Source organism: Numenius arquata, chromosome 13, assembly GCF_964106895.1.
Source record: "Numenius arquata chromosome 13, bNumArq3.hap1.1, whole genome shotgun sequence".
Lineage (NCBI taxonomy): Eukaryota > Metazoa > Chordata > Aves > Charadriiformes > Scolopacidae > Numenius > Numenius arquata.
The window spans coordinates 11,783,165-11,807,506 of NC_133588.1; the positions used below are offsets into that span (position 1 = coordinate 11,783,165).

The 24,342-nt window shown below is 36.5% G+C and overlaps 1 protein-coding gene across 8 annotated transcripts in view; it reads right to left on the bottom strand.

The window, feature by feature from the left end:
- The window catches only part of BANP (BTG3 associated nuclear protein), a 157,061-nt gene that overhangs the window by 109,852 nt on the left and 22,867 nt on the right, over nucleotides 1-24,342 (bottom strand). For 4 of the 8 annotated variants that reach the window (XM_074157900.1, XM_074157899.1, XM_074157897.1 and 1 more), the window contains 2 exons: nucleotides 9,480-9,602; nucleotides 8,563-8,738 (listed from right to left, as the gene is read on the bottom strand). In XM_074157900.1, the coding sequence (XP_074014001.1) occupies nucleotides 8,563-8,738; nucleotides 9,480-9,602 (299 nt within the window). The remainder of the gene's footprint in view (nucleotides 1-8,562; nucleotides 8,739-9,479; nucleotides 9,603-24,342) is intronic. The other 4 variants (XM_074157903.1, XM_074157904.1, XM_074157901.1 and 1 more) reach the window with 1 other exon arrangement.

The following is a 24,342-nucleotide window of genomic DNA, read 5'->3' on the forward strand; positions in this document are numbered from 1 at the left end:
TGGTTTCCTCAGTTGTCTGATAGACAACACACAGCACAAAAGAACATATATGGGCACACAGCACCAAAGCACACGTGTCAGCAAATAGTAGCGTGCATAGAAGTCTCAGCATAACATCAGTGAGATTACTAGTTTGTTAAAAATAAGGCCTCAATTTTAGTACATGGTTAAACCCACGAGAGAAAGAGGAGATTCATTCACTTCATGAGTCACTGAAGGCCAAGGAATTTATTCAACAGAAGTAGAAAACGAGGACCATGCAATCATCTGTAATTTAAAACAATCAGCAAAAAAAAAAAAAATCCAGATAAAATTGAGAAAATTAAAATCCATGGACTTAGAGGGCTTTTTAAACCCTTAGAAAACGTGTTTCATGCCAGAAAATCAGATTTCTCATTTAGATTTTGCCGGCTTTCTTGTTTATTCCATCTTTGTTATATTTAACTTTACACAGTGGACTGGAGTGTTAATTTCAATCATCACTGTTACAGATACCTTGAAGAAACCCGCTTCATTTTGTATGGTTTCCTTTGGTTTTAACAAGTCACTGAAGCTCCTGAACTCTCATCAGCGTATTCACATCAGCTACATACAATATTGGTTTAAGGTACAAAAAGTTTGCTATTTAAAAGTTTGTTCTCGCTGTCAGTATCTGGAAATAAGGAGCTTGGCAGGAAAAGCAAAGTGCTGCAAATGATCATATAATACGCGAGATCTGATCTTAGAGTCAACTGGAAAATCCTGTGGACAGATAAGTCTGGGCCACGTAAAAATAGCTGCTTGGATTCACATTTGGAAAGCAAATTCTGAGCATTATTTAATACTACTATTGTAAAATAACTGTTTCAGATGTACAGTTGAAGAGACAAGATGTGACTAAATTTCATTTGGAAAAATATCATTCATCCTTTGATTAACACACTACGTAGACCAGTTTTCCCTTATCTTCTCAAAAAATGCACGTTTATATTTCTAATTCTATATTTTTGATTGCCCTAAAGTGCAGTAAAAGTAACGCAGAGAAAGCAGATACGATACAAAACTATCATACATTGTGCCAAACATCATATATCAGTGTATCAAGTGTGAAGTTCACTGAACCAAGGTCTAACTCAATGGATCTTGCCATTTTATTTATATCACTTAAAAACAGCTTTCATGGAGCTCCGTTCAAGACCATTTCACATACTTGGGAGATACTAAGGACAGTGTGTTTCTTTCTTAGTAATTTCAAAGTCTTGGCTTTAGCATAGACATTTTGAAAAATATCTGCTTCTAAAGCAGCAGAGTAATGCTGAATGGGACATTCTTATACCACAAAGATGAGAGAGGTCCTGCTTTTTTTTTTTTTTTCCTCCTGTATTAAAGATAGGACAGTAACTCTATTGTGAAAGATTTAAAAGGGTAACATAACGTGCATTAATGTTTTTGGAACAGATGCTCCTCTTGTTTGTACAGTAAGTCACAGAATAAATATTTTAAATGTTACCACCATATACTGAGTATGTGTAAGAACAGTATTATTATAATATTCCTTACACCTTGAAGCCCCTTGTACCTTGAAAGCAGTATGTACTATTAAGCCAAATAATGGTCTCATCATATCTCCTACAGAAGTGTGCAAGTATAATCACAGCACCTTCACATAGTTTATTCTTCGGTTCAACAGCAAGTATTCAAAATTTGAGCTTTGTTTACCTGAACTGAAGCACCTGCTTAAGTTAATATTTTTTTTTCTGTACATAGGCTGCATTAAAAAAATGAAAATTCTGGTTTTACCAAACGTGAAATTTTGAAGAACAAGTTCTTGTAAAGTTTTTCAAAGTAAAATTTGACGCCCTCAGAGGAAACACGAAACTGCCTCACCACAGCAAAACTAATTCATAAAAAAATAATAGTAAATATATTTGGATATTTTCTATTCTTTGCTTTCTGCTGTTCGCACATGTTTCTTGGTAAAATAGTACTTAATATAAAATTTTGAAACTGCTATTTAGCACAAGCTCTAAACTTGTCAGAAAGTTCTTTATTAACTCAGTGCGGTTTTTTTTATACATGAATTCCAAGCAGTTTACCCAACAAATGAGAAATCACAAGCAACAGCCACACTTTTTGACTGTTTCCTATAAATCCAAGAGTGTAACACCTTTAAATCGCAATCAAGTGTTGTGGAAGGTACTATGTAAGTACCGAACAAATACAACACCCTCACCCAGCAATTTTGCAATCCAAGAATAAGGCAGGAGACCATACATAGATTAGAGAGGTGTAGGCAGGTGACAACACGCATGGAGACAGCATCACCAGAAGAAAGAGTATCTTAAAGAAAGTATCTTAAAATAAAGGTAGCTTAACTATGTCTAAGTTTTACGTAAACACTGTGAGAAAAGACAATTTTATGAGCGAGTATTAGGGACAGTGATGTATATATAGTTATGAGGATCTCCTCCCAAGGAAGTAGAAGAAAGTATAAAAGTCTCTGAAAACATGACAAGCAAGGAAACCTGCAACAAAACCTCACCTATGGCCAAGGAAGTCACAGCAACTCTGAACAGTAACTCAGAGATGGCAAAGGACAAGGTCTTCTGTCATAACAAGAGTGCTGAGGAGTAGGGAAAGGGATGCAAGGAGAAGATGATGGGGTTAAAACGGTGAGTTTGGAAAAATCATATTTGTAACAGCTTTCTGAATATAAGGCCAGAGAGGAAGCCTTACAGTAAATAAGATGGGAGGTAACTGGAGACTGGACAAAAGAGTGTTATTTTCATCTTAGATGTTACCTATTAAGAACACAAAAGGTTCCTTCTAAGCATTGATCATTTGAAAATCTACTCACCATTCTTAGTTACTAAGTTACTGTTCGTAGTTACTGCAATTGCTTTTCTTCGTCTAATGCTAAAACTCTTCAGTTAAAAAAGTTTAGACAAATATTTGAGAATGTCAGAATATTTTCTAACAGATTTGTGGTGAGCATGAAAGTGCATATGGTTGCCAGGTTATAGCTTAGTCAACTGAAAACCAACCCTTGACAGGATTACAGCCGCATACCAGTAGGAGAGAATTCATTAAAGTCAGAAAACAATATAGGTACTTAATATCATAGGTTTAAAACTTCTGTAATTTAAAACTTGTGTGGATCTAATGTTCTTCAGAGTTTAATTTTTTGCAGTGGAAGGCAAAATCCAAAAGAACGCAACAACATTAGGATGAAAGTTGTCGTGAAGAGAGACTACACACGAGGCGTTACTTTCCATGCAATCAACTAGCACCGATACCTTCAGAGATAGGAGAATCTATTCACAAATTAAGTTCTGTGCAAGAAGGAAACTAAATATCAGGTGTAGCATTTTAGGTTGGTGAAATCCAGTTCAGAATATACAGACCTTTATAAATGTACAAGAATTCTGGAAAGCACAGAAAAACAGTCTCCTCAAAAAAAAAAGTCTATAAACTTTTCCTTCTACTACCACCCTGAAAGTGTAAAAAGCACAATAACCAAAACTGAAGAGGAAAATAGAATAGTTCCATCACTTATTGTAGGACAAAACAAAATCCCATGCAACTACTTAAAAATAAAATTTCAGCATGTTTAGTATATAAAACTTAATGGCTTTCCCACTCCAAAATCCTATCAGTGAAATTAATGAAATCCCTTCCCCTGCTATCTTTGCTTTGCATTACACAGTGAACTGAACAAAATTGAAGGGCTCCCATGGCATTTCAGTCACACAATTCTGCAGAGCTTCAATACACCTGAGAGAAATATCAACTCCACTCCAATCACAGCTGATTAAAGTCACTGCATCAGAAACCACGTAACACACACAGCCACTAAATCCTCGAACAACTGGACAAACAGGGTTTTTTTAACAGCTCCTGAAGATCTACAACAGTTCATTACAAAAATAACATGTACATACACATGTACAAATGATGATGTTTTAAAAAATGTTCTTCATTAATTAGTTGCTCGTTTTTAAGCCTTAATTAGAAAATTCAAGATTTTAAAAAAGCACAACTTAAAGTTGAAAATATGCTGTACTCAAGAACTTACAGTAAGAACACGTTCATGTCAAAATCAACTGGACTTTTAAAAGAGAAAAACACATCTATCAATTGTTGACATTTACTTTAAACACTTCTTAGTGATAAATGTTTGGGTTTTATTCCATTAAACAAGAAAGATGTGTAATCCATGGTGGGGGAAAAAAAAAAAAAAGAAAAAAAAAAGGGACAATGAACAAGAAAAGTTCCCTGTGTTTTTAAACACAGGTTTCCTCCAGCTTAAAGAAGCAGCACACAGTGCCTCAGGACAACACAGCAAAACCATTAATTTTCATTATATTTACATTGTTTTCATCTACCAAAACCTTTCAGAAAACCAGCCTCTATCCAAATTCTTAGATACTTACACAGTAAAATGGTTTGTTTATACGTTTGACAGGTCACGCTGTAACTCATGTTTGCTGGTTTCTTTCCTCCACAAAACATTTCTGCTAAAACAGACACATTCCCGTATTCAGAGAATAACTACATCACAAAAGACTTCTAAAGCCCCGGAAGAGATGGGTACTTCAAATCTCTAAAAGCCACACTTCAGAAAGAAAGCTTTTCTAGGAGAAGACAAAGGTGTATACCTCCTGATGTAAACTGCTCAGCTGCATTTCTACCACCCTACGCGAGTTACCTACACAGCTTCCATGTTTCAAAAGGCAGAGAGAGAAAGGGAAAAGAAAGAAACCAGAACCGAGATTGACTTAGTGAAGCGCACTGTGGTTAAGGACAGTTTCACAACTGTCAGAGGAGCTCTCCAAAAGCCTTTTTAAAGACCTTTTTAAACATCATTAATGTATTGTGTTAAAAATACATGGAGGGGATTTCTTCCTAAATCAGAAAAATGAAAAGACATGGGCAGTGATTAAATCAATCAGACCTTACGGGAAGTGTTTACTATTAACATTTCAGCATTGCTTGAGCAATTTAAATTACCAGAAAACAGCAGCCTCGATACAGTGGTTTTTGGTAGGTTGTATGTTTGCTGTTTTAACAGCTTTCTGTTTTTTCACTTCTACACAAATGTGAGCTCAGTAGTGGGTCACACCCGGGTTTCCTCATTCAGAACCTTGTTTCTTCAGTACAGTAAAGAAAGTTTCATATTTTTTACTTGGGATTTAAACAAAGGCTCCAATCCAGATCTCCAGAACCTGAAGATTCGAAGTTAATCAGTTTGATGTCCCTTCCCCATTTAAACTCTGAGAGGATCAGTGGCATTCAATTCTTTCAAACAGTGTTTCTGTAGGAAGATACTATCTTAAAGGACAAGCTTATAAAACAGAGTTTTGAGCTTTGATCTTAATATTAAATAATCCTCCCATTTGTAGAAAAGAAATATTATATCTAAAGCACGTATGATTATAAACTTACACTACTGTTTCTACATCCATACCCACTGCTCTTCTCTAATTTCCCCAGAAGATCCACTTGGGCTGCAACAAAGTCAGAGTGGAAAAGACACACTCTAACATATGCGTTCAAAACAACAACAGACTAATCACTTTTGACAGTTATTAATATCTATGGGGTAAAATTACAAGTTAAATGAAAAAAACCACTATTTCTTAGTCGGCTGAATAAGGATACACTTCATATTTTCTATGCCAAAAATATGGCATTAATAAAATAGTAAGTCACTTAACTAGCAAACCTTCCACCCTACTTTAATTTGATTTTACACTGGTAATTCACTACTGGACAATTTTATTCTTGCTGGGTTTTATCTTCAATTGTGCAAGATTACTTCATGAACATCACTTTTAGAACTGCAGTCCAATGAATATATCAGGTGTTGATATTTCTACTATCATTCCCACATGAAAGGACATAAATTATTCCAAAATGAAATTTGGAAAAAATTCACAAAATTTCACAAAACTCAGACATTCAGTATCTCTAGGTGCTTTCAGTTCATAAATACTACGTCTTAAAATGCAGACCATTAACTGCATCTGTAGAATGGACGAGCATTCTCAGTTTTCTGAAAAGCAGAAGAAAAAAAATAATCAAGTAATCTTGATCTTTGTCGCTCAAAGAAAAGAGGGAACGTGCCTTACTGCACAAGCTGAAAAAGTAATATACAACTGAAGATCAAATAGTGTCACACTGTTTAGTCAAAAAAAAACAAAACCAAAAACCATTATAACAATAACTGGGCTTCTTGCTTCTGTATAATTATTTTTCAGAAGTAGGAAGTCAGTAACACTAGTATTTTTATAAAATACCACACGTGATTAAATGCTCTTTGAACACAGCCAGCAAAGAACAAACAATGCTTTTATAGAAAACTTTTAATTAAATTCTGAAAACATCCACAGGTCAGTGCCATATCCAAAGTTAGCTAAAGACCAACTATAAACACGCTTTAGCTTTGCTTTCCAGACACCAAAAGACAGATGGGAGTCACAGTGAAAACCTGCTGTTTAGTCTCAGTCCGTAAGGGCTGAAGTGCGCCATTCCCAGCTCCTTGTATTTTACAATCAATCAAGATTCTTTTGAGCAACTTGAAGTCACTCAGAATTCTTTCACAGACGATGAAAGCAAGCTGATGGGTGCTGTAACTTTTGCCTTTTACTGCTGAAGAAAACAAGTCTGCACAACAGACCTATTATTCTTCATCACTTCCTTTATTAATAATTTAATTTCTGTGACACACTGCAGGCTAGTTCGCTTAGCATTCCTTCTGTGCAAGCCGTCCCCTCTCATCTTCGCGAGGGCAAGAAGAGGTAGGTGTGGGGGATTAGTAATCTGATTCTCAAAGCATTCATCAATCTCAGAGATTTTTAATGGATGAGCGTTCTAAAGGTCTGACGAAAATCAGATTTGAAGACATAAATGGATTAGCTGTTTCTTCAAAATTTACATAATACAACAATGGCATAAAAGGCCAACATCACATTTGTCTGTGCAAATCCGTGCCAAACAACCAAGTCAAAAAGGGCATTATACAACAAATACCCTCGTAATGTTAGAAACTTTGTTCCTGGCATAGCTGATGCAGAGCTGCATGAAATATAAACAGACTCCACAAAGAATACATTTTATATGTATTTTCACATCGAAATATCAGCACTATCTGCAACTCAATCATTTTTTGAGAGCAACTCCTCAGCCAGCCTCAGTCTCCCTTAGTTCTCCATTGACCCAAAACAAAATACCCTTTGGAAGCTACTCTGCCTCCCAACACACATACAGGACAGAACCCAAAAGCTCTTTCTAATCTGTGTATGTTGTACGAGTATCCATAGAAGTTGAAGAATCCTAGGTTCAAATCCCTTAGAACAACCTTTTCAGAAACAACTACTTTTGGTGCATGAGACTTTCAGTAGACCGACTTGTGAAGTTTTCGAAGTATCAAAGTTTTAAAACATCTCATTGAATTGTTAGTCAGTTCTGAAATTTTTGAATGCACTCTTAAATACTCGGTTGCAGGCTATCTGGAATTAATCCTTACCACTCATTGTATCCTAACCCATTCACATCCAACATGCTTTTAACAGTGGCTGGAGATCACGCAGAAGAAACTGAATCACTCCTAAATTAGAGTCCTTCTGTTTCAATGATAGAGATTAAAAAGACGACACATTTACTTCTTAAGTATGAAGATCACCCCCTAAGTACATTCTGCTACAACCATTTCCTGAAGTAGCTTATTCTTCTCTGGTACATGAACATAAATATGAACTACTACATCCAGAATAACATTTAATTAAATGTTCAATAAATATGTTTTTAAAAGTAATTAGGAAAATTATTAAATTGAAGTCTAGGATTCCAATTACATCTGTATAAAAAAAAATATCGCTGATACTTTCAAGCTAATCATAAAACACAATTTATCGTATTTTATTTTCACCTAAAACTCAGCATCCCTTACATCATCTTGTTTGTGATTAAAATATAGGATCTAACATTCACTTCAATGTTTCCAACCACATAAAACAGAGTATCTTTATAAGGCTAATCTAAAATTCTTAAGATTTCACTACGTTTGATTGCTGTGTCCAATTTTCAGTAAAATCTGACACTACACACTATCAGGTTAACAGTCTGGTTTTAATATGAATTTCCTTATAAAAATTGCTTACAGTTGCCAACGTAACTATTTTTTAGTTACAGGAGGAGATGGACTTGTAGATTTTATTTCCCAGAGAAGTCATTTATTTTCCTGAAACAGTATTTCAACTTGCTGATAAGAGATCCTGCAGGTTGAATGTGTTAATTTCAAGGCTTTAAAATATATAAAGCTACACTGCTACAGTGGGGCATACTTTTTAAATTTTACAGGCCGTTCTGCCTGTAAAACTGGTGAAAATGAAAACAAACAAACAAAAAAAACCAACCAAATGATTCATTCAGATTCCTTCACTCCTACCTGATACTTGCCCTACTGCCTAACAATTCAAGGTTGGACCCACGAAACGATCTCTGAATCTTCCAGTTGAATCTTAGTTCATTCCACCACCACATGTACTTTGCTCAAGTAGCTTTACAGTTAGACCAGCGTACCTTCAGAGTTCAGCGTAATAAGCGTGACATTGTTCCCAATACTTTGGCTTCCTAATTGTCCACTGTTGGAAACTGAGTCACTGGCCTCAGAGCCACTCTCTCCGTCTTCATTGTGACTGTCGTCATGTCCTGGAACTTTCACCACTATGGTGTTCTGCCTACGGCCAGGAACAGCACTATGGAAAAGAAAAGTAGGTAACTTTGGGAAAACACAATCCTTGATCAGGAATAGCATCATTATAAGGGAATTAAGCACATTAATTGACAAAATTAAATTATTATAAAAGCGCACTCCTTTAAACAAGCCTACTCCTGTTTATAACTGAGAGATCCAGCAAAATAAAATAGAAGGCAAATAGCAGAAGAAATAAAAAATTTTAGACGCACACTTTCTAAATTTCCATCAATGGAAAAGTCTAGGCCCGGTGTGCAGAAAAAAAAAGTAAGAAATTTGTAAAAATGTATTATTTAAGAACATTTTCTACCCAGAATCTCCATTTGCACTTAATTTAAAATTTTAACAAGCCTTACTGGGGCTACTGCACATTCTTTCTTCAGTTGGTTAAATACATGACCTCGGCATGCTCCCAAGTGATTGTACACCCATGTTAAAAATACGTAGCTATGGGCACTCTTTCATTCAACTGTCAACTAACACTGAACTAACTAATCCCAGCTTCTCCAAGACGTTCTCTCCCCAGCAGGAGCGAAGCATTGCTCTGTGCCTTTGCTGCTCATAGGAGGTTTCCCTCAGCAGCACCGTCAGCCTGATAAAACATTCAAGTACTAGTTTAATGTTTTTCCCCCCACTATTACCTAGAACATTCCTCACTTTGCACTTCAAATTGCTGCAGAGACTGATACTGATCTGTCAAAGGAAGGAGCGAAGGGGGAGGATTCCCATAACTGCTACTAACTTGCTAAGGATATTTTCCAGAGAATCCGCTGCTCTGCTCAACGGCTCCTCCTGCCCAACCATCTTGGCTACAATTGAATTCTGCCGGTCGTTGTTCAGTATTACTGTGGTCTGAGGGACAACGCTACAAGACAAAAATCAGAGATGAAAATGGAATGTAAAGGAGGAGACCTTATAAATAATACATTAACACAGTCTTACAGTTTAAATAGTCTACTGAAAAACAGAGACTGCCTCTAAGCCTTGCTCTTTCTCCCAGCATCATGGTTATGTATCAAATGCAAAACCTGGTAATCCATCGAATTTGACACCCGTACCATCTCAAGTACTCAATTTTTTTTTCACAGGACGGATGGCTTCAATGAAATTATATAAAAGTTCATGACCCCTGGCAAAGCGATAAAGAATTCATCAACTCAAGACACACAGGAGGAAGTCTGTAAACCACAGCTCCAGAGAGTCACCAAACTCTCGTTTTGAAAAGTCTGAGAGTGAGCATTTTCAGAGATACTACGGCCAACTTACACGGTAATGCACCATTTTTCATAGCATAATTCTAGGGAAAAAATATGTAAAAGTATTTATTGCAAAACTGGATGATGAGCTTAGTTAAAATGCATGTATTGTGTTCCAGGGCTGAGGGCTTGTGGAGGGCAGGGAGAGGAGAGTGGTACTAGGGGCATCAGCATAACAGGGACAGACTGTAACTTTAAATAATGACAAGACTAAACTATTTCTTGTATGCATTTCCCATAGAAAAAAAAAATAAACCTAAAGCAAACAACAGAAAAGCATTTAGCGTGTGAGAAACCAGAAAGCCTTCTCTATCACTTATGATGACAACATGGAAGGAAATAACTAGAGAAGTGTTGCATAGAAAATCATACTGTCTACACTGTAATACAAAAGTATTACAGAAGTAAATAACTGTCTCCAGCATGCATCTTATAACTTCATTTGGTTTCAGAGATTATTACCATTATTCCCACACCATTAGTCAATCTTCTAATGCACGGTTTTGATATTTAAGACTGTTTCCACTACGCTTACGGTAAACATAAGGAGATGGCTTAGAAGAAAATTTGTGTTTTAGTGACAGAGAAGGCTTTATTCTTTCTCTTTGCTTCCCACAGTAAATAGTCCACTATTGTTTTTACTGGTCCAACTTCTCAAACATGACTGATGGTCATTTATTTTTCCTAACTGTATTCCTTGGCTAAATGTTGAAACACAAATTAAACAAATCTGATGACAGCAACTCTCTGTTTATTTCAGCTGTAATTGAGTGCTTGCTTGCAGAATATTCACGTGTCTACATAAGACTTTATGTGCTACAATATCCATCATTAAGACCTAAAGAAAAGATAAGAAACTGTCATAAGAGCTAGCAATAAACGGATCTCAATTTTGGCACAAATAAAATGGTTGACCACAGGTTTTTTGGATATAAAAAGCCCCAGGGCCTGAAGTCCTGCCTCCCTCTTAAAGTAATTGCATCTGTTGCTGGCAACAAATGGGATTCCTCATGGGCTGCCAATGGTCTGCTGGATTGCAAACCTTGAGAAGCTCTGCAAGATGTTTGTCTGATCACAGACAAGTACAGAGTGTACTGCAGCTTTTCATGGGTATGAGAAATTCAAATTGTATTAAGAAATAAACGAGGGGTTTCTGTTGTGGTTTTCTTTTAGTTGCTATCTAGAGTATATAGGTTTATGATGGTTTCACAGTCACCTTTTCAAAATTTTCTCCATTATCTAGAGGAAAAGGAAAAAAGGACATTTATTATTTTTTAGAAAATGGCAACTTCTGTCTTATTTTCTCAATGCCAGCACTGCATGTTTTAAAAAACTACACCAAATACTTGATGAAATACTGGTCTGTGGCAACATTGGTAGTCCCCCCCATCTAGCATCAACACATGTTCTCATTGCATTTCTCAAATTGTCCAAACAGCTACCTTTTTTGAAGTTTTTACAGGCCAGTTTAAAATGTCTGAGGATTTTACACTTCCTTTTAGACATTGTTCTTTATCACCATCTTTCTCACAATCACTTCTGAACGCCTGTTTAAAATGTCACTTACCAAAGCTTATTTTAATGAACACTCTGAATAATTAATTTCAGCTGTTGAGATAAATGCAATAAAATTACATTTATAAAGTCCTTCGGATTTTGCTCCTATTAAGTTTATATTTGAAAAAGAGTCTTAGCACTAAAACTTGACATAAAATAAGGAAGAGTTTGCGGGGGGGGTGGGGAGCTGCCTTTTTTTTTTTTTTTTTGGAAAGACAATCTAGAGAGCAAGCCGGATGGCATATAGCTAATTTAAGAAAATTTAGAAGACGGAAATACTTTTATACAACCCACCAGTACAGATTTAGCCCCTCTTCAACGCATCAGCGTATGTTCAGGCTTGCTTGCTTCAATGCATAAACACTGTTTTCAAATTTATCACTAAACAAACACCCATGAAAACACCAGTTCCTCTCAAAGAATTAACTTTTCCCAGTTAGTATAGTGGATTATTGACAGGAAAAATCCACCTTCGGAGTTGTTTTGGGAGGAGCCACAAACTAAACATTTTACTGACACATTTTCCTGGCTATACAGCACAAAGGCAAAACCAGACACCACATACACAAGGAAAACCTCTGGAACAAGGCACAAGCACCACCAAACTGTCCATCAATTGTTTTACATGTGGAAAAGAACTGTTATCAAGTTGAAAAGACTCAACAAAAAAAAAAAAAAAAACAAACCCTATAAAGCAGTTTGGAGAGAAAACTGAGTCACACAGAAAGCACAGTGGTAGAGAACAGCTAAAATAAGCATTTGGAAACATTCGACCCAGCACAACAAATCTACAACCACCAATGAACCTCTCTCCATGATTAACCTGCCTGAGTAGGAACTTGACATCTAGTTTGAAAATAACTCAATGAATTTTCTTGTCTATTACCAGGAATCATTAGTGATGGATAAAAGATTATTTATGTGTTCTGTATCTCCTAACAAAGACTCCAGTAAAATTCACTCAATTCTCTTAAAGGAGAAGGAATTTTTTATGTTTAATGCTTAACTCCTGAAGAATGATGCTTTCAAAAGCGGTCTGTACGAGGAGGATGAGGTAACCTTCCCATCCATAAACGTTAACCAAGACACTACAATTCTGGTCCACGTGTTACTCGGAACAAGAATGGCTACAGAATTTGCTGACAAATTCTGACAATGAGGCATCACGGGGAAGAACTTTTTTAGAGCTGATGCTGTGAAACTTGAAGAGTTACTTATCTGGAAGAAAAAAGAAAATCACAATTGGGACCAACACAAGGCGGCATCATTATGCTTGAAAACAGAGTTTCACAGGATCGTCTTAGAGACCAATTTGTACACAGGAGGAACGGATAACCACAAGATTCCCTGCAAATATGGGAATGTGCTTCCCATTAACTTTCCTGTGAGATGTTCTATTCTCTGTTTTCAGAATTATTTATTTGCTTTAAAGAGACAACAATAAGAAATCTGCTGAATATACACAAAATTAATATACACACGGAATTCTATGTAAAGTCAAAATATTGGGCTAACCGGGCAAAATCCATCAGAGGAAATCATTAAAACTTGTTACAGCCTAGTGCATTCTCATACTAGGGTATTCTCATTTCTTTTTTCAGTGTGTACATCTTGTACTGAAGATGAATCAACTGTAATCGTTACTTATGTGTTAAAATACAGAAAACAAAAATCACAAAGGAGGAAATCTTCTGATATTCACTCAGATTCCAAATGAAGCAATTCCTTCTATAAGCACTGCCAGTACTATATTCGTGGAGAAGATGGAAAGAAAATATTACAGAGGGGTCAGGGGGAGCGCTTCAGAAACCCAGTGTTGTTGCACAGGCTTCAGTACTTTCCACTTGTGTTCACGTATTCCTTTCCCCGTAAGTATTAGAATTTGGAGAGACTGGCTCTGCAATTTGCGTATTCTTGGACACAACTTAGTAAAAACATTTAAAATGCATGCAACCTGCAGGTATTATTATATTTTGGGAAATTTTTTAAAATTTGGGAATTTTAAGTTTACCTTAAATTACAGGTGAAAGTATTTCTAAAAAAATAAACTTACCAGATAATGACTTTCAAGCGTGAATATTTAGACCCTGCCCTTTTTTTTAAATATAAAAGGATGTTCCATATTTTGCATAAGAAAATTTCTGCCAAAGGTAATTTTCAGTATGGAAAACCTGTGAGTCATAGATATGATCATTAGTCTTAACTGCTGTTTTTTCTTTGCCAATTAACCTGTCAATCACACAGAATGCAGCCAATGACATAAAAGAACTTTTGGCAATACCAGGACCATCATCTCCTCCTCTTCCCAGATGAGGTTTTCATTTAGAAGGATAGAAAAATAAAGCAAAAGGAACTATCTGACATTTCTATCTTCTACAAGGTATAACATCAAAAGCATTTCTCCAAATGCATGAGAATTGCTTGTGGCAAATCTCAGACTGAAATTTTCAGATGAGAAGTTGTTGTTCTTGTTTTCCTAGACACACTAACATAGACCAGTTAATGGAATATTTATAGCAGTGTTCAACCAGTTAAAGAAAAGAAAGAAGAATCCTCTGTTTAGACCATTTCTGAGCCTCCTTTGGACACGTGAACATCTGCAAGTAGGTAAATAAGAGCTCAGTGACAGAGCTCAGCTCAGAGACACTCAGCTACCCACATCCACATCAACTGCTCTTTCCTGCCTAGAGAATATTTTGTGGTCACTGTGACACCCACACGGTGTGTGCTGTTTATCTGAAAGGCTGGGCTCCTGAGGACATCAGTCTCACCTTCTTCCAGCGTACGTATCAGAAGGAGATGCAGAAAGAGAGGAGATCAGGAAGGCAAGAGTTGGAGTTGCTGCTGGCAGACTGCTCGTACTAAAAGTCTTCTGCCAAACACAGTCTTAAGGAAAGCAAGTCTGGGAAAGAGACCTTGAACTCTCGTATTTACTGCTGGGGACAAACATGAAGACTTAAATGTATAGCTCATGCATGGGGGGGCGCGGGGCAGGGGGGCTCTGGAGGAATATTACAATTAGCCCTACCATGAAGAAAATCTAATTGTTTTTCAAATTATATAGAAAGATAGCATTTTAGAAGCATGGTGTTTTCCTTCCTTTTTTTTTTTCTTTATCTTTCACTAACACTTGTGTTCATCTGTACGAACAGCCACTCTTTGGATCTTTAGATCGCTATTGGGGAAGATAATATTAAAATGCTCCTTCCTCTTGATGACCACCTGCTTCCTTTGCCTTCTGCACATACAGTTAAGATTCCCTATCCAAATCGGAATGAAAACTCACTTATGAATTTACACTAGGGTATACATGAACAAAACCACAAACAGGCAAAGCATACACAAAATTACATTGGATTTATGCCCCAAAAAAATGAACGCAGCTCCTTATCTCCCAGGAAAGAGAAAACTTGCCAACAACCAAACCATTCACCAAGATGAAGACCAGTGGGACACTTGCTGTAAGGTACAGAGCTGTATGGGCACTTGAACAGTTAAAGTTTTAACATCCCTAAACTGTGCATTCGCCTAGTCATAGGCAATTGCCAGAAAAGCAGCAGCGTTATCCATCATTTTCAGCAAGAGTTCAGTCATCAAAAATTATCTTTGGATTCTTTGCATCTGGAACATCACATAAGAGCAGACATTATAAAGATAGCACTAACAATTAGGTCCTGTAAAACCACAAGCCAAAGTACACCAGCCATCACTGGAGAGAGATTCATGGATCTGAAAACCGAGAAAGCTGTAATCAATTTATAATAAAGATAAAGCAAATGCACCATTTATTAAAACATACTGTTAACAGTTTAAGAACATTTAACATCAAATTTTCAGCTCAAATAACTAAGAGCCAGAAATTTTCCAAGTTACAAAATACATCTATATAGAATTTATTGTATTCGTCCTTACCTACAGAGAGCGCCTCTGAATTGGCTGACAACCAGAAAGACGTGAATTACTGGCTTTAAGACCAATTTTATCAAACAATTTTAACAGCTGTTAAAATCTATTGTGGATTATTCTGCTCTGAGAAAAGCTCAACACACCTGTACAACCCAAGTGTAATCATTCATAAATGACAACACCCATTTCCAGCCAGTTCACCAACCAGCCAACAGCCAGATAGCGCTACAAGTGACCACTCAAAAAGTCAAGGTTGTTTATTTCAGGAATTTTACAACACCTGTATGTGTACATAAGCAACTTCACACCCTTTTTTCTAAAGAAAACCCCCAAAACCAAAACAAACACAAAACTAAAAGCACCACAACAACTTCTCTTATTTCAGACACAACTGAAAAATCCATAGGAGTTAAATGCACAGTGAAACAGTCTCCAAAGAACCTTTTGGCCTAAGCAAACACCGAAAAGCAGCAAAACCCAGTATGTCCGGGCCACGTGCAAGCGACATAACTAAGACTGAAAAATACTGTGACAGAAGTGGCATTAACTATTAGTCTTCTACTTTTGATTATGAACAAGGACAGGTCATGAATTATAATTAACAGGTTAATACAGGTTTATATCTTTAAAGATATACGTACTCAAAAATACAACAGCAAAGACATCTTTTTTTTTCCAGACGGTATAGAAAGAAGTTGACAGTTGTTACCTTCTTTGAGCCTTAACTTCCTGAACTAGTGCTAGATAAGCAGCAGTAGTGCAGCCCACTGGAGACTGTATTAAACATGAAACGAGAAAGGCTGATCCATGAGGGAAGGACAGTCTTTTTCCATAACAAAATACATGGGCTTGACTGATCTTAGGCACAGTTACTATGAATGAAATGATCTACTGCAGCCTTACTACTCAAATAGAAACTGCTATATGTTTAGAAAACATTGTATGCAACAAACATAAAGACTTTGAATTGACAGTCAACGCAGAAGCAGTTAAAAAAATGTTTAGGCCAGTTTGTTAAGTTAAGCTATGTTATGAATATAAGACTAATTACACTAAGTTTTATAAACTACAAAGAAGTGTGCATATTTTATGATCCACAACCCAAGTTCAAATGATGCAGGTATGATCCTTTTTATACAGTTAGCTACTTCCAGACTTATTTTCCAAATTTTCTTATAAATTCTAATATCAGCAGAAGTCCGACTCATGTGGCACTATAAGTTTGGGGGTGAAGGAAGCAGCATTATAAACTGGCTTTCAAGACAGCAGTAACAGCAACTGAAGCCTCGATAGTCACCAGATAACAAACTGCAAATAAACACAACACTGGGTTTCTGCAAACAGAACTCAACACACAGCGCTCTCAGAGCCAGTTCGTAAATTATTTCCATCATATATCTCTGTTTTTCTTGCTTTTTGTAATTACTCAACTAGTTACATACACTTGCCATTGCACACACATTTTTACATAAAGGCCAAGGATGCTGCGACTCTGAGAGCTGGTGCTGAATCTTTAATTTCCATATAGCCTGAAGGGATGTTAAAGAAACACCACTCTTTGCTTTTTACAAAGAATATAATCTAAAAAGTTATTAGGAGCAGATTTCCTGTCTCATACTCCACCCTTCAATATGGAACAAAGAGACTGAGCTAAAGATATGCAAAAATGTACAGTTCCACAAAAAGGAAAAATTCTGTTTGGAACGACATTCAGATTCCAAACAGTGTGTTTTTTACGTCTGGAAATGTATCAGTTAAATAGCATCTGCTGCCAAATAAAGCAGATGGAAGACTGGCTCTTTGCCATCTCACCAACCTTGCCGAGACCTTGCTAGATGTTAGGCTGTTTCATCCTTTTGAAGCTCTGAATCCATCTACAGCTCTTTTCCACCTTGCTTAAAGTAAAACTAGGACTCTCCAAAAACACTGCAGGTTATTGCTCTCAAAATTATACTACTGTGTATTGTTTTCCGTAAGTACCAAGACCAGTTGTTTCTGCAACTTTTAAAAAATATTATTATTGGTACTTTCATCTGGTGTAAACTGGTATGCAAATGATTTTGAAATACAACTTAAATTTCTGTCATTTCCAAAGGAAAATTAAAACTTGCCCCCTTTAATCACAAACTGATCAGCTGCTCTCCTCTTCATTCATTTCTTTTGTTGTACTCTCAGAATTAAATTCCCCAATATACAGGAGAAGTTTCCTGGGAGTGCTCTTAATGCTGGATTTTCAAACGCCCAAGCATCTCCAGGGCTGTAACATTAAAAATACTTAAATACTCAAAACTGGAATCTAAATGAATATATAAGGCTTTTCTGCCCCCTTCTGTTTATTATATGGTTGATAAATTACTTCTTAAAATATATAGTGTGTAACATATGCTTCCACAATCTGGTGTGCTGCCTTAAATATATTAAGATTTTTAGAGTTTCACTAAAATATAATCCTAATAATATTTTTCATTCATTTTACAACATTCATGAGGTAAAAACTGTCCACTTTCATTAAACACAATAATTCTTTTTAATTGTTTATTTAGGAAAAAGGAAAAGTATGAGCCATACGAAGCCATTTGTCCTGAACCGAATTTCAAGTCATGCACCCTTTCCATTTATTTCTTGAGTGCAAGAGCTCGCTCTGCTCATGGAACCACAGAATTAAAGTAAATATTCTGCTTTCCCCAGAATTCATCTAACATGACCTTACGGGATCTGGCAAGGGGGTAGGTTAACCCACATTTTAATACCACTATAATTGGTTTTAAATATTCTTAGACACCAATTACACCAGTAAATGTCCCCCTAATCTGTGTATAAAACTCAAAGCCTTTTTCATCCCCAGGTACGCCTCTCTCTCTCATTCTCAGATACAGTTAAAGGATGTTGACTTCTAAAATGTCTTGGCACAAGGGGCAAATTCTGTGCGCGTTCAGTTCCCTCATTTCTTAGCTCACCATTATGAATAGCAACATATTGCACCACAAGGGACTTCACACAACTGCATTTCTGGTTTCGGTGCCGTAACTTTCACATAAGGTTTTTCTTTACAAAATGAGAATAAAAGGATTCACTAAGGTCTCAGGCGCAGAACAAAGTTCCTGTGTATTAGCTAAGTGGGAATAAATAAACTGTTCGCCCACAATGCGGTTCAGAGCAAGCACAAATTACTTCCAATGCTTTCCACATTTGTCACAGGCTGAGAGTAACAACCAGGAAATCTTACTGTACGATTACCTGGCAAGCAGCAAAATATTAAGCCCTGTAACGCAGACAAGACTGAAACCTTTGTCTAAAAACTGAAGGAAGCCTACTACCTGAGACTTTCTTTTCAATGTATATTGCTGAAAAATCTTAGCTAGCATTGTATTTAAGAATTCAAAATTACATCTTTCTAAAAGATGTTTTTGGTGTTCAAGCCCCACAGGCACATTTTAAACACTACACCACAATTTAAAAAATCCAAGCCACACATTTTGCATCCACTTCATTTCAGCTGCTACTTGCTAAGGTCTCATCTGAATCGTTGGACTATTATAAACAATATTGCACCAGAAACCATTAACTTAAGAAAAACTGTACTTGGGAGAATGAATCAACACAGTTCAAATCTTGGTCAGTTTGAAGAGTTTCATAGACTAAGTTCCATCCCATACATGCATGAATTATTGAACTCTCCAAAACACAGATGAAATACTGGTATTAAATTGTTATTTTAATTCCACGGCTGACCTTGCACTCTCAACCCGAAGGCTATCTGGAAGTTATACACTGTTTCTGAATTTATCAAATCCCAACAACAAATTACTGAACAGTTGGCTTCTCAATATCTTAATGCAACAATAATGGAATGCAAAATTCCAATGAGAGCACTGCTCTACTGGCTTCTTAAGCCCAAAATGCCATTTCTCCTTAGTCCTGTGTGAATTTTAATCCTCAATAGTAAAGGAAGTAAATGTAAAATCTTCACAAACTGATGGTTTATAATAAAGTATCTTCACTTGCTGATGGTCTGTAACAAAAATTCCAGACAGACAAACAACAGGGCAAGCTTAATTTCAAAATATGTGTCTCCGGCATAAATGTCAAAAGCAAGAATTACCACTGTCTGCAGCATTGCTGCTGTAGGTCTTACAGGATACAGCAAATAACGGTAACAATCACAGTTATGAGAGTTCTTAAACTATTTTCAATATAAAGTTATATTGATCCTAAACATAATGAAACTCGGAAGTCCACTTAATTCATAGCAGGTACTTCTACATGAAATGCATGTTTCAATGCAAGTAAAATAAAAAGATGTAACTATGTATTCTTACTGCTATGCAGGACCTGAGGCTGAGACCTCAAGATGTTGAGGCTGACAAATTCTTGTGACAAATTAAGAGACTTTGGAAAGCATTGTCCTGTTTTTCAGGGAATCAAAGACATCGAGTTTTGTGGGGGTTTTTTTTCGTACCACAGCCAAAGAAACTAACACTATGCAGTCCTGCATAAAGAAAGAGGGGCTGACATCTAATCAAAGTATTCCTTTAATTAGTTCCGACTCATATACTGAATTTTTGAATGCAAGATAGAACCATAATTTTCAGATAGACATGTCTGCTACACCTTAAGAAGGTATTTGGGTTTTTAACCCACTTATATACTTCAAGCCACAACCATTCTTCCAGACTAAAATACAGCTGATCATTTTTTGGCATTACAAGGTGATAATAGCTAATTTCCTTCATTGAAGAAAACCACACAAAACATACTTCACACATTCAACTTGAAAAATGAGAGTGTGTGAGTGTGTGCATGTTTATATATGAATGCATGTGTAAGAAACCCCTTTATCACCTGCTTTGCAACAGGGATTTGAAAAAAACAATGAGAGACGGTAGAACTGAAAACAGAGGCCCCAAAAAGCATGGAAAGTAAGAGTGCTGTGAAGACTGATCAATACAAATACGAATGGCAGTTCAAATTCTGACTCCGTTAATCAAAATTCCACCTTACCGGAAACTTTTTATCAAAATACCAAAATTTTGCTTCTATTAAGGTGCTCCTTAAAAGAAACTTGAGATTCTAAACAAAATTTTTAAATTCGTAAAAAGAAGTAAAACCCTCCAAAGTCACGAAGTTTTAATTATGATCTTTACATTTTGTTAATATTGGCTTTGTTCCCTGATTGTGAGTGTAGCTCAAATGAACACGGTGAAAACAGATGACAGACAACTGTGCCATTTTCCTTCGACCCCTTCCGTGCCCAGACATAAACAGACTGGACTTGCATGAAAGAGCCATTCACACGAGGGCAGCACAATCATCCTCAATTCTTCATGAAACAAACCCATTAATTTTAAACAGAACTCTTATTGGCTAAAGCTACAGACATGACACTTGAACTGGTAATTTAAAATAAATGTTTGCACACAGTACCATTGACTGATGACAGAAAGTGACAGGGAAAGTTTGTTAATTTATTGATACCACAGGGTTCAGTCCAAAACAATGACAAAAGTTCATCTGTGTTTTTGTCAGCCCCTCCCAAACGGAAAGGTCTGCACTAAAGACTCTGCTGGATGAGGCCCCAGAAAGAGACTCGAACATAGGATGTGCTGAAGGATAAATAAACCTGCCTTGCTTACAGAAAGTCACAAGAATTTCTGAAAACCTGATGAACTCCAAAGCTTCTCCAAATAAAACCTTTATAGTACATTCTGATTAACACCCCAAACCGCTGACTGCATTTTCCAGATATTATCTGTAACGCTCCTCTCCCTCTCACCCCCAAAACATGGCTTAATTTTACATCTTCCGCTGAGCTGCTGCTGGGTTGTCTTGAGGACGCGATCTGCTTCCAGGGAAATATTTTGTCAGGCCTAGAGTTCAGTGCACGAGATCAGGCTCACAGCAGGCTGAGTAATGTACCTGCAACTTGAAAATAAACCATATACCATACGTCTTTCAGGATACTATATTCCTCAATACAGGCTTTGTTTCAAACCGGCTACTTTAAAAAAAAAAAAAAATCTTCCTGCAAATTGAGGGTCCTTCAGACCCAAACAGGGTGTATTTCCAGGAAGGTACAGTTAGCTCTTAACTTCAGTTAAAGACATTAGCTATCCCAGAGGTTTACAATGTCAATTTATTTATCATTGCATTTAAAAAAAAAAAAAAAAAGAAAAAGTAGCCATAAATTAAACTTGGATAGTAGTTTACATCACCCAATGAGTTATAGTATCAATTGCAGCAAATGTGGGGAAGAGGTTAATTATATACCCTAGAGACTTAGCAGCCACTATTTATCGATAAGAACTAAAGAATTACTGTTCTTTTTAAAAGCCTGGATTAGCATAGTAGGATAGTTTATTATAATCTATAAAAATCCTTATGATAAAAATGCAACAAAAACGAAAAAACTATTCAACACCTGATAACATGAAATTAGGTGGGTCAAGGGGTTTGTAACTCACAGGAAAAAAAAAAAAAAAAGAACTCTAGCTATTTTGTTTCTTACACCAATACCTTGATTATATTTCTTTAGGTTTGTTTGTTTTTTTTTTTTTCCCTAAAGGCTTTATGCAGGAGCAACAATAGTTTTCTAAATCTAGAAGAACAGTCATCCTACAATTCTTTCCACCGCACTTCCCCCTGCTTTACAACTTCATTTAAAATAATCTCAGTTTTCAACTTTGCATTAATTGACTACAAAACCACTTTAATAAATAAAGAAACAATCGCACACCAGAAACACAGATCTGGAACTTGGGAAATCTGGAGCCAACAGGCTTGCCAGCTAGCACGCTGCAAACCAACTGGATGAACAAGTCCTGCTCTTCAAAACCCTATTACACCCTGTTGATTAAACTTAATGGTAAAACAAACATATTAATGATCTCCACCTACAAAAATAAAGCAAGTTCGTACATCCCATCTGGTACACAACTGCATCAAGCCTTCTCTTTTCCATGTGAAAAAAAACCTAGTTTTGTATCTTAAGACAAAAAAAGATAAATGCTGTTTTCTATGACCAGCTGATTGAATCGACCAACACCACAATTAACTGCAGACAAGACTATCTGAAGCAACCCCACCTTAATAAGCTGATGCCCAACCCACTAACGAGTCTTCTTCAAGGCTACCATATTAGGCCTTTGCACAGGAACTGAGGGCATTAAACTCTGCAATTCCATTTAACTCTCCAGTTCCCATTAAAGACAAAAAATATATGCAATTCTATCTCTACACTTAGCGATCGGTATCCTTAATCGGTTAGCCACAAATGCAGATGGTAAAGAAGCAGATGTATGTGGTCTGTATTTCAACTTTACCATAACAAAGGCTCAAGGAAAATAGCTGAACAAAAGAAAAACCCCATTTACCTACAAATTTCCACATTTCATCAGAAAAACTTTTATTATTAACTATGAAGAAAATACCAATTTTAAATCTAAATCCTCTCCAAAATTAATAAATTTGTAAAACTGCTCTCAATTACATCTATTTACCCAATAAAAATTTCCAAAATAACAGAGAAGAACTGTACAATGGAGTGTTGGCAGAAAATACCCATAAAAATAAATGACTGAGGGTTCTGTGAAATCAAAACGAATTCCTACGTTATCTGAAGCAATCAACCTTAAACATTTATACTTCTGTTTACCCATTCAGAAAAACGACTAATGGAAAGACGTTGACAAAAATAACGCTGCTTCTGGACTGAAATCTTTCAGGTGAAATATTTGCTTCAAAACATGGATAAAAGGTTTTATTCACACTGTCACACTGTGTGTTCATCAATTTATAAATCTCAAGACCTGGGCACATGCTAAATTTCAAACTTATCATTTGAGGCTGCCATAGTGACAGGCCATCAGGCATCGCACCAATTCTCCTAATCCAAGAAACTTTCAGCAGCTACTGGAATTTTTGACCAGCATGGTACCTCATAAAGAAAAGAAATTAGAGGGTTTTAATAGCCATACTGCCAGGAAACACTGCAGACGGAGGAAGAGAGACAATCACTTCCTGGATGGAAAAGCAGGGCTGTGCTAATGCTGCACAAAGACAGGCTAAGCTCAGAACACTGGGACAATACACATACTCCCATTACTAATTTATTACATTATTTTGCTACTGTTCTTGGCTCTTTTCAAACTTCATATAGTTCAACATAACTCTGCAATCTAAGGATTTTTGCCATGTATTCTACTTGTTCTGAAACCTTCCAACAGCTTTTCTTCCAAGAAAGAAATTTTAAAAACTCTATTAACAGTATCTCTTTGTAGGTAATCCTGAAAGCCTCGTATTTTTAAGCAGCAGCCACTAAACATTGAGAAAATATTTTCTAAAACTCTTCTTTATTTCTTCCCCCCTCAAAGAAAATGAGATTTAACATCATGCTGTTTCTTCAGTCCCAATAATTTGCACTCTTATGACCAAATCTGACAAAAAGGAAGAGGTCTGAGAGACATTAAACACCTGTTAACATCTGGGGCTGGGGTAAGGACAAGCCCAAATGCCACAGCCCACTAACGGAAAGTCAGAAAGGTCTCACCCACAAGCCCACAGCAGCTGGCTCCAGCAGTCGTGTGTCCTACTATCACGGGAACAGCACAGAAGATTTCAAAATCCCACAGCAGGGAGCATCACGGACCATACAGGAAACATGAGGCTTGTCCAGTTCAAAGGTAGAGGACATAGGACAAAAACCCTTACGAAACTACATTTGTTTAGTTCTGCTTTTCATGTGACGACTTATTGAAATGCAACAACTACAAGCCTTTCCATGTTGTTTGTGGCCTATCGGTGTTCACCTCAAAAACAGTTTACATCTCACACAAATTTGGAATTATTTCCTTTCAAAAGGCGTTTTCTCCTGTCAGTTTTTGCTGTAGC